Source organism: Symphalangus syndactylus, chromosome 6 (genome assembly GCF_028878055.3).
Source record: "Symphalangus syndactylus isolate Jambi chromosome 6, NHGRI_mSymSyn1-v2.1_pri, whole genome shotgun sequence".
NCBI lineage: Eukaryota > Metazoa > Chordata > Mammalia > Primates > Hylobatidae > Symphalangus > Symphalangus syndactylus.
Genome location: NC_072428.2, coordinates 89754248 through 89770987, shown reverse-complemented (window position 1 = coordinate 89770987; position 16740 = coordinate 89754248). Strand labels below are relative to the sequence as shown.

The 16740-nt window shown below is 35.7% G+C and overlaps 1 protein-coding gene across 1 annotated transcript in view; it reads left to right on the top strand.

Annotated features, from left to right (window-relative positions):
- GNAI1 (G protein subunit alpha i1) overlaps nt 1-16740 on the top strand; it is an 87452-nt gene that overhangs the window by 48607 nt on the left and 22105 nt on the right. The window contains exons 2-3 of the mRNA XM_055283420.2: nt 7126-7168; nt 7270-7411. Coding sequence (XP_055139395.1) covers nt 7126-7168; nt 7270-7411 — 185 coding nt within the window. The remainder of the gene's footprint in view (nt 1-7125; nt 7169-7269; nt 7412-16740) is intronic.

Here is a 16740-nt window from a genome sequence, read left to right as displayed (position 1 = left end):
CTAAATGGGTACGTTAATAATTAAGTTAGGCTAATTAACGTATCCATCATCTTGCGTACATACCATGTTTTGTGGTGAAAACATTTAAGATCTACTCTGTTAGTAGTTTTCAAGTATACAATATGTTATTATTAACTGTTGTCACCATGATGTACAGTGGATCTCTACAACTTATTCATCCTAACTAAAACTTTGTACCCTTTGACCCACATCTCCCTCCCTCCCCTTCAGTTCCCCCAGCTAATCCTCCTGGTAATCACAGTTCTATGCTGTTTCTATGAGTCTGACTTTTTTAGATTCTACATGTACTATATAAGTTAGATTATGTGGTATTTGCCCAGGTTTATCCATACTATCACAAACGACAGGATTTCCTTTTTAAGGCTGAATAATATTTCATTGTGTATATATATACAACATTTTCTTTATCCATTCATCCGTTGACAGATAATTCAGATTGATTGCATAAGTTGGCTATTGTGAATAATGCTGCAGTGAACATATCTCATCAATATACTGATTTCATTTCCTTTGTGTGCATACATTCTTGCTCATAATAGTATGATACCTATCTCAGAAGTGAATGGCTCAGGGGATAGTTTTATATGGAGTTAAGATTGGGGAAAGTGGGTCATTTTGAAGCTCTGGATTTTGGATTTTAATGTTTACAGTCATTATTAAATTCTTCTTATATCCCAGAATGTCAGATATCTCCCATATATGTGTAAATATTTATTTAAAGATAAGTTCAGAGCTTCTTAGAACTAAATGGAAAAGATTTTAGATAATTACCTTTGTTGGGGAATGATAATTAAAAACAAAATCTTCTCCCAACCCAGAAATCCTCTTTACAAAAATAGCACAGAAAGAAAATATTTTCATTATTAAATAAGCATTAAACCAGACTGTGATGTACATCTGCTAAGATATTGGAAAGACAAAAGACCCTCACCCCTTTATACATTACAGCCTGTTCAACCTATTACATGCATGTTCACATGATAAACAGTAAGTCCGCAAGTAAGAGGACTTCAAAGCACCTTTGTCACACATAGCTTACCCTACCTTTACTATGGTAATTGGGATGACCATCATGTTAGCTAATTGGCCTTATTCATAAGAGAAAAAGAAAATTCTATCTTTAGGACAGAAGTTAGTTTTGCATCTTGGAGCAAGGTGCCCATGAAGTCAAGTTCCTACCCTGCCACTGAAACTGGGAGATAGGATGCTATCTCCCTTGATATTTACATTTCAAAGAGATGGCTCCCAGGTCCTTGAGAAGGACATTCCTGAGTCATAAAGCTGGCAGAAGGCCTATTTTGTTTTCAAAAGAATATATTATATACATTTCAAAGAGAGAGAAAAGTATTTCCAATTATAATTTTTCTAAAGTAAATGCTCTAAGAAAAAAGGGAGGGGAAATGTTTTTCCTTTCAACAGGGAGAATTGAATGTTTTATTTTTAATTTATATTTGCCCTTGCACCCTACTTTATCTGCTTCTGTCTTAAATATAAGGACCTTGATCTTATTAATCTTACAGTAGCATTATAATAAAGAGAAAGGATTTTAAATGCATTTATAATTTAGTTTTAGTTCATTGTCAACTAAACTGTAGTTTAGTTTTATTCAGTGTTAACATTTTAAATCGGTAAGTTCAACATAAAAATTAAGATTTCTTAATAGGAGAGTAGTGGTATGAGGACTTCAGCATAAGATAACTTGGCTAAATCCCCATGTTGTAGCTGAACAGCCTGTGACGTTGGACACCCTCCATCCTTGAAGCCAGGAAATAAATGATATAAATGTGACCCTAAGCAGAAAGTTGACCAAAAGATTTTTTCTTTGAAAGAAAAAAAAAGATACTTGTTTTCTGAGGTCAGAAGTGTTTTTTTGTTCGTTTTGTTTTAAACTTTACCAGCAGATAAGACTAAAATTTCCTATGCTACCCCCAACCAAATCAGAGGCAGACACTGTTTGACTATCATATGGATAGCAATAAATTACATAACTCTCTTAAAGGAATTAGAATCTAGCAAAGGGTTACCTTATATCTTGATTTGTTTTTATTTTTTCTCCCTTCCTGCCACCATCTTGACTTGATGCATTTCCCTTTCCTGGATCCTACCTGTAGGCTGCTGTATGTTTGAGACCCCAGAGTGCCCGTGAGTTCTCTCCCTGGTGTTAATGTGATGGTGCTCCTTTGTCCTCAGCACAGTCTTATTTGCTGGGCTCCATATTTGCTCTCAGAGATGCAGTTTTTCGTTAGCCACTTCCTCCTTAAAGGAGACCAGTGGGCGGAGGGGGAGGACTCTTCTGTGTGCCTGTTACCAGTAGCGAATCCAATGCATCTGCAGCAACCTCAATTCTTGCCTCCTCAGAAGAAAGAATTCGGCCAAGGGGCATAAGGTAGGGAGACGGAGACAAGTTTTAGAGGAGTGAAAATTTATTAAAAAGTTTTAGAGCAGGAACAAAAGGAAGGAATGTGCACCTGGACGAGGGCCAAGCTGGTGACTCGAATGGTTGGTGTGCAGTTTGGCCTTTTGACTTGCGGTTTTATACATTGGTACGTCCGGGGTCTTGTGTCCCTTGTCCCCTGATTCTTCCCTTGGGGTGGACTGTTCACATGCACAGTGGCCTGCTAGCGCTGGGGAGAAGAGCCTGTGCAGTGTGTTTACTGGAGTTGTGCCCATACTCACTTGAGGCGTTCTTCCCTTACCAGTCTAGCATTCCTAGAGGAAGGTCATATACCAGTTAAACTCCACCATTTTGCCTCTTAATGTGCATGCTTGAGCTCACTCACCCATGTCTTCAGATCTTATTGGGAAGCTGCTGATCACCAGTTGCAGGTTTTTTTCTATCTATATGGAGACTGCCTTTCCCTTTCACTGACTGTGATCAATTACTATTTTAGAGAAACATTTAACAACCTTCTGTCCATCACCTGATGGTCACCTGACATTCCTGGTCAAGTGGAGCCCTCTCCTGCCCTGCTCATGCCTGACTAGCTACCTACTGTAACATCACAACTTTGGCTTTGTCACCACTGGCCAACCATAATCATAGCACACACATTCTCAGCCCTCTAGGAGTCACATTCTCCCTTCTAAACTCGCATTCACTCCACAGTGATTAGCTTATTGATAGTTCCTGTGCGGGCGGGCCACTTAGTCACCTTGACCAGCCAGGTTTCGTGACTGCAAATGGTCGTGCACTTTGATCTTTCTTGACTGACACATGTTACATATTTCTCTTCTTGAAGTTGCTCTTGGTAGATGGGAGCACTTTTCATCCCATCCTGGATTTAAGTGAAAAGTAACAGCAACTTGGCTGAGTACTACTGGAAAAAATTTACCCCCCAACCCCATTTTTTTCTTTTCAATATTGCTTCCTGCTGAAGCCATGTTCACAGGGTTAACAAGATTTCTGGACAGAAATATAGTTTTAATTAAGCATTAATCAGTCTGTGCTTCGACCTACTTCCTTGTAACTGAAAGTCACATAACACTGGATACTGACCATTTGCATCCCCGTTGTTCCTATAGATAGTATTTCTGGCCTTAGATTGGATCTCTGGTGTTAGAATCATGAGGCTTTCGTTTAAGAATTATTTAAGTAGATCCTGAATTCCAGTTTAACAGCGGAGGCCATCCAGTTTAAAGACCCTCACAGAAGAACCGAATCAGCCTAAGAATAGTTTCTTCATCTCCCTGCATGGCTTTACCCTGCATTTGTCGACCATTCAATCTGTACACTTCAGCCCACTCCAAAACCCTTAAAAACGCTATCCCCAAACTCCTCAGGCAGGTGGATTTGCGGTTTCCTCTACCTCTGTTCGGTGGCCCTACTACGATTAAACCTCTTTCTCTGCTGCAGCCCAGGGTCTCAGCATATTGACTTGGCATGCACATCAGGCAACGATGTGCAGCGTTACACTCCCAGCCTCCCAGAAGTGAATATGCTGCCTGGGATTTGTAGAGAACAACTATTTACTCTTTCTTGTATACTATATGGAGAAAATACCAGTGTTCAGAATGTTGAAACCCTAACCACGTGGCATTTGTAATTTTCCTGTTAGGAGACTCTGTATGGAAGTGAGAGTTGAAAACTAATTATGTAAATTGCTAAGCTTTGAAACGTTTTTGCAAAATTTCTGCCTGTAGATATCTATTCCACAGAGTATTTTGTGACTAGTAAAGAAAGTACAAATCCAGTTAATAAGACTGCCATCCCCACTCTTTTTTTTTTTTTTTTTTTTTTTTTTTTGAGACAGAGTCTCACTCTGTTGCCCAGGCTGGAGTGCAGTGGCACGATCTCTGTTCACTGCAACCTCTGCCTCCCGGGTTCAAGCAACTCTTCTGCCTCAGCCTCCTGAGTAGCTGGGTCTATAGGCGCCTACCACCACGCCCAGTTAATTTTTGTATTTTTAGTAGAGACAGGGTTTCACCATATTGGCCAGGCAAGTCTAGAACTCCTGTCCTTGTGATCTGCCCGCCTCAGCCTCCCAAAGTGCTGGGATTACAGGCATGAGCCACCGCGACCGGCCCCCCACTCTTTAATGTTAAACAGATTTCAGGGCTTTTTGAACCACAAGCCATTGACTGGATGTGCAATGCAAAGTAAGCTCAGTATCCCATGTTCCCATTTATTTGAAGAGATAAAAAGTTAATTAGAATGTAGAGATAATGTCTAATAGCAGGAAAATTTGTTTTTCTTTTTTCTTAAGGTTTAAACATTCTCATTTGTACATACATAGTTCAACTGGAAACAATCTTATTCTTTACTATTTCTGATTTTCTTTCCTTTCGTGGATCTCTAAACTCACGAGTTTACATCACTTGAACCTTTCTCTGGGCTTTTGAGTTGTTTCACTAACAAAATGGACCATAGTGGCTATTCATCAAAGTTCACTATATCGGTGGAATCACCATCCCTGTGTACAAATCCTGGGATCTCGAGTGTCCCATCATCACAGCATGGCAGCCACTGCCTCAACTCACAGTACTCTAGAAACCCAGAGTGGTTTATTAAAGACAGCCCCACTGGAAACTGCCTAGGTTGCACTGCTTGGGTGGACCCCCTGGATTAGAGAAATGTGTGAGCCAGAATGCCTGCCATTGTGCTTTTCATGGAGCCAAGCACACTGTTGTTGATTAATAAATAATGGGTTGTTTATCTTGGAATTGTTTTTATTGGCAGATGCCCTGAAAGATTCAAAGGCTGTCTGTAAATGGAGAATGCCTTTATTGTTTATTCAGTGCCTGCTTTTCTATTCAGTGTGAGGGTATTTTGGGAAAATTTCTTAAATATCAAACCACAAGTAAAATTTAGGGAGTTTTATCCTCAGATTTTCAAATAGGCCATTCAACTATGACCTCTTTTCAGATGCCTGTGATGATTTGGATGTGTGTGTGTGTGTGTGTGTGTGTGTGTGTGTGTGTGTGTCTTTGTGTGTCTGGAAAGAGGTAAAGGGAGAGATGAGGCCCAGAAGTTGAGCATCAGTTGTATCAGTCAGAAATAGCTTAAATAAATTCAATTACATTTCTGGTTGGTTGATTTTGTGTATAGCACAAGCTAGCTTCTGAGAATTCAAATACAAACATGTGCAAAGTGAGAGGCAGCAGGAGTCACATGCAGTGTGGGTAAGGAGAGGTTGACAAAGGAGGTAAGTTTGATGGTTAATAAAAAATCACCAGGATGGCAAGACCAGAGCAAATTGCATTTTGGCAGGGGAAACAGTGTTTGAAGATGTGTGGCATGAGCAGCAGTGGGTGTTCCTGGAACTGTAAGTTGTTCAGTAATGCTGAACATAAAACTCTGTAGGAATGGCCCAGGGAAAATGGGAATACGGAGCCTAAAATGAAATGAAAATATAGTGAAAATCCTGGGCCCGGTCTCTCGAACAGTCATAAATTCCTCCAGGATATTGTAGTATTGGCCAAAGAGTATGTGAAGCCGAATGATAGACTTGTCATATCTTCCATGTCTTGTGTCCTTTGCTCAAATGTTCTCAATACCCAGCAATCAAGGGAGGGGAGCCTGACAAATAATTGCTCTAATTTGGTATAAAGATAGCAGCTATTGTTAAGTGGAAAGGGTATTTAAGAAGGGCCTGATTTTGTAAACCGTCATTTCCTTAGTAGTATTTTCATTTTAGGGTAGCATAGCACTAGGAACTCAAATCTTGAGGAGACCCTGCATGTATACAGAGTGAAGGAGAGCTTTGAGAATGGCTCCTGGCCTTTTGGCTTGCATGACAATGAAGATGAAAAAACACTTTCTATTTTATTTTTTTGTCCAGCACAATACTGAATCCTCAGTGCTAGCAAATCATGTTAGTTCTGTATTAGGTTTTTAATAATGGTGATTGAACACATATTGCATGAGACGTAGCTGTTTGAACATCTGATATTTTAAAATAGTTTTTCATATGGCTTCTTGGTGCCACTGCTGCCTATTTCACAAGAGCCACAGGTTAAAATTAAGATAATTGGTCAAGCAGTTAAAACATCTTCCAGTGGGGAGCAGAGTCTTAAATAAAACTAATTTATACAGATTTAATTTAACTTAGAGAAGACTGAATTTTTTAATGCTTTGGAGAATACACACAAACAACAGTAGAAGCATGTTTTTTTTATTTGAGTTTATTGACTTTATATGAAATAATAGAGCAGATTTATTTCCCAGAACTTTTCTGTGTGTTTGGAAACCGATGAAGCTCATTTTATTTATTTGTTTTAAAATTTTAAATGCATACAACATGATGTTACAAAATATATGCATCAAAATGGTTGCTATATTGGGACAAATGAACATATACATCATTTCATGTAATTACCTGTTTGTCCCCTGTGGCTAGAACAACTGTCATCTACTCATTTAGCAAAATCCTGACTCCATACAGTATTATTACTGTACAACTACAGTTCTCATGTTGTATGTTAGATCTTTATATTTATTCATCCTACATATTTGCTGCCTTGTATCTCATTTTAGTATAAAACAAAATTCAGCTCTAAGAGGTAGACACCCAGAGAGAGACTGGGGTGTCTGTGTGTGTGTTGGGAGTTGAATATACTTAAGTGATTATGATGAAGTTAGAAACCTTTTATGTTTTATATTTTTAGGTGCTGGTGAATCTGGTAAAAGTACAATTGTGAAGCAGATGAAGTAAGTAGATTTAAACACTAAATTTGCTGTTTATGTTTAAGTTAGTGTACCGTTCTACCAAAGGAAGTAAATATTCTTTTTTTTCCCTTTTGTCTCATTAGAATTATCCATGAAGCTGGTTATTCAGAAGAGGAGTGTAAACAATACAAAGCAGTGGTCTACAGTAACACCATCCAGTCAATTATTGCTATCATTAGGGCTATGGGGAGGTTGAAGATAGACTTTGGTGACTCAGCCCGGGCGGTAAGTTATTAAATTTGTTGGCGCTGACCTGATGAGTAAAAAGAATAACCTGTATGCTAATCCCGTACCATGTAACATAGGCTTGTCAACTATCAGGACCATTTCATAAAAGGAATCAAAAGCATAGAAGTGAGTGAAATGAGGAGCGTTAGAAGTGAGTGAAATGTTAGAATATGTAGGATTGCGTAATCTCTCCTTTATGTTTTCCTTATCCGTTAGATGATTTGGACAACTGAATAATCACCACAGTGCTTTCTGTATAGCATGCTGTGTTGGGTACCCCTGTATTCCCATAATAATTTTTAGTACTGAGTAAACTGCTTACCCTGGCGCTCTTCACAATCTGTTTCTGCAATTTGGAATACTGAAGTGATCTAGTTATTTGTATTCCTGCCTAGACTGAAAAGCAATCTAATCTCGAATAATGAAAACAGTATAAAAGTTTGCTTATCTTTGGAATAGGAAAATATCGGCTATTAAAAACCATGTATCAAAATTTGAGAGCTAAAAGAGATTTTTGGAGACAAGCTAGTTCCAGTTCTTTATTTTGCCAAGAAAGAAACTAGCACCCAGGAAATTACATGGTACAGAGACTGCCATACAGCTCGTGGTAACCAAGGCACTATGCCTGTGCCTCCTCATTTGGCCCAATAACTTGTTTCAGTTGGATTGGAAGCAGCCCAATCCAATCCATAAGGCACCTTTGTTTTCTTTTTTTTCTCTCATCTTCTGTTTGGTTGCTTAATGTATTTATTTCTAGCAAATATATTATTGTATTATTTTTACTAGTATTTATTTTTATGATTCCTTTATAATTCTGTGTATTCAGTATACATACTGTCTCCCTACTAATACTATGAAGATTCTGTGTATAGAGACTATAAATTTTTCTTTTTGTCTTAGTATCGGCTAGATTTTATTTTTTAAAGGTAGGCTCAATTCATGCTTACTAGGGAAGAAAAATGAATGAAAGCAACATTAGGGAATAGACATTGGAAAAATCTGTAAAATCTAGTTTTTAAAATGTTACTTTAAGAATTCTCTTACAAGTTACTACTGTTTTTTAAACTTTTTTAAAAAGCTTAGTGTCATTAATTAAAATTTTCAAGTAGATTTCAATATCATTTTAAATAATTTATACATTTATCATTTATTCAGCAAACTTTTTGAGCTCAAAAAGCATTTGTTGAATGAATAAATGATAAATGCATAAATTAGAGTGATTTCCAACCAATAAATATTCTTGAGATGATCAAATCTTATTTCAGAAAAGACATTTTAAAAGAACATTATAAATTATTATTGAAAATAATGTTGAAATCTACTTGGAAATGCTAATTAAACTAAGCCTTTTTAATCTTTGTTTAAAAGACTGTACAGTAGGGAACCATGCTTAGATTAAGAAAAAAGAATTAATAAAAATTGTACCTTACACCAATTCCAGTTATAAACTTTTAATTTAAACCTTGTACCAAATTCACATATATGACATTCTGCATTTGAATCTTTTATGTGCTTATGAAAGAAAAATCGTTGTAGCCTCCATTTTAGGAGATCATGAAGGGTCAATACAAACAGCTTTTCATGAGTTCTTTTTATTTTCAAGTTTTTCTCTCAAGGAATGTTGTCGTTTTCTCTTTCTTTTTTTAAACATAACTTGGGCGTAGTTTCAAGACTGGAAATAACTACTCTCAAGCTCTATTTTTTTTTTAAACCAGTTTTCTGATGCTTTGGAATCTCATGTGGGCCTGCTTTGCTCATCTTTGTTTCACTATTGCTGGTTTGACCCATTCTTTTTAAACTCTCTTTAGCGATACTTCAGTAACTGTCTTCTTCCTGCCTTTAGACTATTACTTCTGTTTGCTTTCTCCATCATCATTAACTCATTCACACAAATGCCTCATGTCCTCCCATTGCTTCTCATTGGTCTACCCCATGTTTTGTGTTGCCTATCTTTACGTAAGCTTTCAAAACCACTGGGCTTTTGCAGTTGTGCTAAGGAATACAAAGATGAATTAAACGTGGCCTGGACACGAGGAAGGGGCATTGAAACTGTTGAAACATGAATAAGAGTTTTCTGGACAAAAATGGAAAAAGCATTCTATGAATAAGAAACAGTGTATTATTATTATTATTATTATATTTATTGTTATTATTATTTTGAGACAGAGTCTCGCCCTGTAGCCCAGGCTGGAGTACAGTGATACAATCTCAGCTCACTGCAACCTCTGCTTCCCAGGTTCAAGCAATTCTCATACCTCAGCCTCCCAAGTAGCTAGGACCACGGATGTGTGCCAGCACACCTGGCTAATTTTTGTATTTTTAGTAAAGATGGGGTTTCACTGTGTTAGCTAGGCTGGTCTCGAGCTCCTGGCCTCAAGTAATCCGCCCACCTCGGCCTCCCAAGGTACTAGGATTACAAGTATGAGCCACCATGCCCAGCCACAAACAATGTATTCAGAAGAAGTCTGAATATATTTCTGTTTCTGTAAGTATTAACCCTGAGTTGAAGGATAACCAGATACTGAATTTTGATAGGTACCACAGGTTTGCTTTCTGAAGAAAAGCAACATGAATAATCTGTTGTAGTAACTGTTCATCAGTGTCTGTTTTACCATAGTCTCAACAACTTAGGTGTTATCAACGTTTCAATTTTTAACATCTGATAAATCAGAAGTGTTGTCTTTTTCTAGTTTTTTCCTGATTTTTAATGAATTTGAGAATTATTTTAAAACATTTTGTTCATTTGTATTTCTTCTGTGAACTCCTCTTAGTTTTCACTCATTTCTGTTCAATTACTTATCTTTTCACATTGATTCTGTTTAAGTATTAAGCATATTAACCCTTCCTTGCATATTGCAAACACTTTTGCCTAGCATATTTCTTTTAGTTTTTGAAATAGTACGTTACAGAACTGTTAAGATTTTTGCAGTCGATTCTCACTTCTGTGTTTTGTTTCTTATTAGAATGGCATTCTTCACTTTATAATTTTTTTAATTCTCTTATTTTTTTAGAATGTTTGTAGTTTTATTTTTTATATTTATCTGTACCTCTTCACACACCTTTAAATGTTGTGTTTGTTGCTAGTTAGGATCTAAGTATATTTTATAATATCTTTTGCCTAACAGTCATTTATTAAATATTAAATAATCAGCCTATTCCGTCTATTCCTCAGTGACTTGAAATTGCTGCCCTTAGCATTAAATTGGGTGTGTTTCTGGACTCCACGTTTTCTTTCTATTGATGTATTCTTTTTCCCCACATCTGTCACTTACTAAGCTATTCAACCTCCCTAAGCTTGTTTCCTTATAATACAAGGGAAATAATAACATCTGTGTTGTAGGGTTGTGAGGAATAATGACATTTTGAATATTACGCACTCCCCACATGCCTTGGTCGTAATACGTGCTCAATAAATGTCTGTTGCTGCTATTCTTATCTTTTGCTTTTTTTTCTGTTTGTTTTTTTGAAATGGAGTTTCACTCTTGTTGCCAGGCTTGAGTGCAGGGGCACGATCTCAGCTCACTGCAACCTCCGCCTTCCTGGTTCAGCGATTCTCCTGCCTCAGCCTCCAGAGTAGCTAGGATTGCAGGTGTCCGCCACCACACCTGGCTGATTTTTTGTGTTTTTAGTAGAGATGGGGTTTCACCATGTTGGCCAGGCTGGTCTTGATCTCCTGACCTCAAGTGATCCACCTGCCTCAGCCTCCCAAAGTGCTGGGATTACAGGCATGAGCCACCGCACCCGGCCTTGTTTTTTTTTTGTTTGTTTTTGTTTTTGTTTTTTTAAATAATTATTATTACATTACTGTTACTCTACTGAGAGTCACATCATTTTAATTTCTGTGGTTTTATGGATTAGTTGGCACCTAGTAGAGTAAACGCACCCCATTTCATTCCGTTGTTCTTTTGCCGGATATCAAGGCCATCATGATTTTCTCTGCCAGATGAACTTGAGAGCCGGCTTAATTCCCCCACAACCCTGTTGAAACACAACAAACCAAAACAGCTTGTTGATTTGGTTGGGATTACATCTTACTTAGTAGATAGGTTGATTTAGTAAGAATTGAGTAAGAAGATGTAAAATCTTAATAAGTGGTGACTAATTTTCTGTGGTTTGCTTCATATTTGGCAGTTACCAGATTTCCAAAACAGATTACACACTGGTTATTTAAAATGAGAAGAAACAAAATTGTTTTCAAGGCTTGCATAGAGCAATCACATTTTATGCGTAATATCATTTCACAACTTTTGTAGAATGAGGATAGTCCATCTGTGAGTGATAATATATTGATAATTTAGGTGATTATGTTTCTAATGAAGTAAAATTTCAGAAGCTTTACAAAGGGGACTATTCACCTGTTCAGGCACTGAGCACTTTGAGGAGAGCTGTTCAAAATGTGATTCATGGACTAGTGCCTGTCCACAAGAGTGTGCACAAAATGGATATAGAAATTAAATGTAAGCAATTGGGTTTACAGCAATTGACAAAGTAATTTATTGTTCGGTCTGAGAGTTTTTTAAATATTAATTTATGTTTTGTGTGTCATTTAATTTTTTCTACTATTATTCTGGAATAGACTGGAAACAAATGCAAATGAAATACAACACCACACCGGTTCTTCATCACAGAGAGCTTGAGAAGCACTTATTTAGAATACTTTATAGGCTGTGAGGAGTAGGCAACCTCACCTTGAATTGACTTAAATAAGGTTTCTCCCCAAGCCTCATACATGCTCCTGCATAATGGCCATTTTTCTGTTCCAATAACTTTGTTATTTACTTTTCATTAGTTAGTTTGTCTGCGTCTGTCTGTAGATTTGCTAGATTTTTTTTTAGAAAGGTTCTATCAGTTTACCTTCCTTGCAGCAGTTTTTGGAATGCCTTTTCTTAGCGCTCTGGGCAGCCAAAATTTAGGAGTCTTGTATTTAAAAAATCTTTGCTAATTTGTTGTTCGTAAATCATGTATCAGTTTAATTTGAATTTTCCATTTTTAATGTAGCTGAACAGTTTTCTGTGTCTATTGATTATATTTTTATTTTTCTATGTGGCTTGTGCACTTTATTCATTTATCACTTGAAATCTTGGTGTTTTGATGATCTGTTTGCTTGTCTATATGTACATATGTATTAACCCTTTGTCCATTAATACAAATGTTTAGTAAGTCACATTTTACTTAACTGCCATTAATGTTATGGTAATACTGTATTTTAAAAAATGTTTAAATCTTCCCGTTATTTCTTCCATTGTGTTTAAATGTAGAACATCCTCTCTCAACAAAAGATTTACCAAATATTGATGCTTTTTTTAAAGCAAGGGGAATTTCTAGGGAGTGGATTTTAACATTTGTTTCTGTGTTTATTTTTTAATCTGTGTGAAGCATGTTTTGTTACATGCATGGAGTAAGGATGCACATTTTATTTCTTTTCAGGTGGCTATCTAATTATCACCAGTGTTACTGGATTAATTGTATCTTTTCTGACTGATTTATCTTGCCACATTTATCATGTACTAAGTTCAGATTTGGGATTTTTTTCCCCTATGGATCTGCCTTCATAGTAGACTGTTTCTACATGTTGTAGGCTTTTAATATCTGATAATAACATCCCTGTGCTCCCAGTCTTTTTCAAAATGCTCCTTGTTACTTTTACTTGCTTTTTCCACATGAATGTTTGAATCATGTATAGTAGTATTCTGGTTTATGTTTGAGAACTAAGATGAAGAAACTTATGGTTTTTGTTTTGATTCTGAAAAATATTGATATATATGTGGCAAAATGATACTAGCCACCATTTGAAATGAATGTGTGCTTCTAATACAGTATATTTCTATCCTCATTTCACTTATCTCATGTTTCTGTATTGACAAGTTCTCTTGTCAATACAAAGAACACTTAAATGTCAGTATTTCTCCATTTTACCAATTTGAAAAAGTATATCTATACATGTATAAGATTTATAAATTTGTATATTTATATAATATGTTTATTGATAATTTCCCTTCTTGACTTAATGAAACTCGTACTTCATGCGAAATTCACTGCAATTTAGTTGAAAATTTATCTCTGCAATTTAGTTAAAATTAACTTTTTATTTTAGGCTTTTTCCCCCTTTTAAGTATTCTTATGGGAAAAAAGAAAAATGACTTCCTATTTCACTTCCTCAAGACATTTTTACTTTGATTATATTTGTGCTTTTAGAAAAAAAAAATGTATTTTACATGTATGTATTCCTTAAAGCAACTCTTTAACATCTGATCAAGTCGGCTTCATCCCTGGGATGCAAGGCTGGTTCAACATATGCAAATCAATAAATGTAATCCATCACATAAACAGAACCAATGACAAAAAACACATGATTATCTCAATAGATGAAAGAAAGGCTTTCAATAAAATTAAACAGCCCTTCATGCTAAAAACTCTCAATAACACTCAATTACCATATTATTTAGCTTCTATTTTAGAAAGGCTTGCAGATCTTTTTAAATTTAAACTCTTAATCTCATACATAAATTCTATCTGCTGTATTACAATAAATAGTCATCCGACCTTTGCTTTAAAACCTCTGTCTCTCATTCCCCTTCCCTTTGTTTGTTTTTCAGGTGGATTTGATTATTTAAAAAAAAATTCCTCTAGTTGAGATGAGTTCTGATATCTTTTGCTCTTAAGAATGCTCCTTTTTCTGCTCTGTGCCTAAACATGAACTCTGTTCTTTCTTACCTTTTAATTATGTCAGATGACAGCCATCATGCTCCCTTAAAGTCTTCTCCTCCCATCCTAGGCAGACCCTTCTGAATTTTCATCAAGTGGGTGACAGCTTTAAATAAAACATATAATCACTAAATAAGTACAGCATGCCAGATATCCCCTGACCACCGCTTGGAATGAGGACTTATTATTTGTCTCTTGACAAAATAATGCTTCATAGCTCCTTTCTGAGTTCTCAGAGCACATGGTTATATGAACTGGAATTTACTTTCTCTAAATCATCTTATTTTTATTTGCTTTTAGTAATTTGAAAATATTTTAGCTTTGCTACATCCAAGGAATTTTTCTGTCAAATAATTGCCTGGCGAATAATGTTTCTTTCTTTTCACCACCACAAAGACTTCTTGTAAACTGCTTTATTAACCTGTATCCTTACCAAACTCCAGTCTTCTCTTCTTTTTCTACTCTGTATCACACTATTTTGGTACACTCACATTTATATTTATAAATGTTAAGTAATTTTCTTTCTCACAGATTTTGCAAAGACCTCATTCCATGGAAAGATAAAATCATTGTCATCATTCTGTGTTTTTAAAATTTATCCTGTTTTAGATAATGAACCGTTGACTCCCTAATTTGTATGATTGGGTGACTAGCCATGGAACTTTAAGTAAGTTGCTTAACCTCTTTGTGCCTTGGGTTCGTTTTATACAGAAGATTAGGTAGAATAATTTCAGCAGTGTTTTCCTGCTCAGATTATTGCCTGAAAGCTCATCTACAGACACACCTGAATGTCCTGGTAATGATGTGGAAGTGAATAATCCCAGTAAGTTTTCGTTAAAGAAAAGAGGCTTGAAAAAATTATCTGAGCTTTACAACTTGATGTTATGAGATACATATAGATAGTAAAATGGTTACTACAATGGAGCAAGTTAACATATCCATTATCTCACATAGTTAATTTTTTTGGCTATAAGAGCAGTTGAAACCTATTTAGCAAAAATCTCAAATACAGTACATTTTAATTAGCTACAGTGCTCATATTGTACTTCAGTCTCTACTTCTCTAGACTTGGTCATCCCGTGTATCTGCTACTTTGTATTCTTTCAATATGTCTCTCTATTTTCTCTTTGCTCTCCCTCCTCTCCTCCCCCACCCCATAACCATAACTACTGGTTTGTTCTCTAGCTTTGTATATTTGACCTTGACCTATTTTTGTTTCTGTGGATTTTTTGTTTTGTTTTTGGAGACCTGGAGGACATTATGCTTAGTGAAATAAGCCAGACATAGAGAGAAAAATATTACATCATCTCACTTATATGTAGAATTATGAAAAAGAAACATTTTTTTAATGCCACAGAGAGAATGCAATTTATAAATACAGCTTCCAGTGTTTCTTAAGTCTTTACTTCAGGCCTGTTCCTGGAAAGTTTGAGAAGAATGTGATCTTGTGACCCATACTGGAGGGCATTAGTCTTTTTTTGTCAAAAAACGCTATTGAAATTGAATGAAGACGTCATAATGAAAGCTCATTTAAAAACCTACTTAAGCGAAAAGTACTTTTCTAAAATAGAAATGTTGTATTTGATGTAATTTAATAAATGGTCAGATTCAGAAATTTCTCATGTATAGGTAATAATTTGGATAATTGAATAATTGTTTACTGGAATTAAGACTAGTGGTGCTAAGAATGACTTGAAACCATGTTATGTGAGGTTTATTAAGGATATCATGCACGTGTCACTTGGTTGCTTGCATTTCTCTTGTGATTTGCTAAAAAGGGAAGCATATGCTTGAATAATATGTTCTCATGCTGAGAGACTTAATTATTTTTCATGATGGGTTCCAGCTGAAAATAAAATGTTTCACAAATTGGCAACAGCATGAATTTATATTGTCAGCTAGTACACTCTGCTAGCATGTGTCACCAAATGCTGCTTCTCTTCTATACCCCTTATAATAATGTGTGCCATCACTTTATAAGCATCTGCTACAATACTTTGGAAGAATGCCTCTTGAAAGAAATTAGGAATTGCCCACCCAATTAACTTAAAGCTACGTATCTCAAGAAGAATCGCTGTGAAGAAAGAAACTTCACATCTGGGTTTTTTGTTTGTTTATTGTTTTGTTTTTTTTTAATTGTGTTATTATTTGGAAACTAGAGTTGTGTTATCCAGTATGGTAGCTACTATCCACATGTGGCTACTGAATCCTTAAAATATGTCTACTTTGAATTGAAATGGGCTGTATGCATAAAATACACACCAGATTTTGTAATATGTATGAAAAAATATGAAATATAATTGTATATTTATTACATATAAATGAATTGATATTTTTATACATAGGTTAAGTATACTGTTAAAAATCATTTCACCTAGCTTTAAAAAAAGCTTTTAAAAATGTAGCTATTAAAATATTTAGATGGTATTAGTGGTGCACATTATATTTCTCTTGGACCACACAGTGATTTAGAGTGGTTGATTACTTGTGGATCAGAATAGCCAAATATGAGTAGCCTCAAATTTTAAGCAAAGTTTAATTAACTTTATATAAAGTATCTTTTCATTTAGAAATTTTTACATACAGTCCTCTATATATATCATGAGTATTTCTACTCCAAA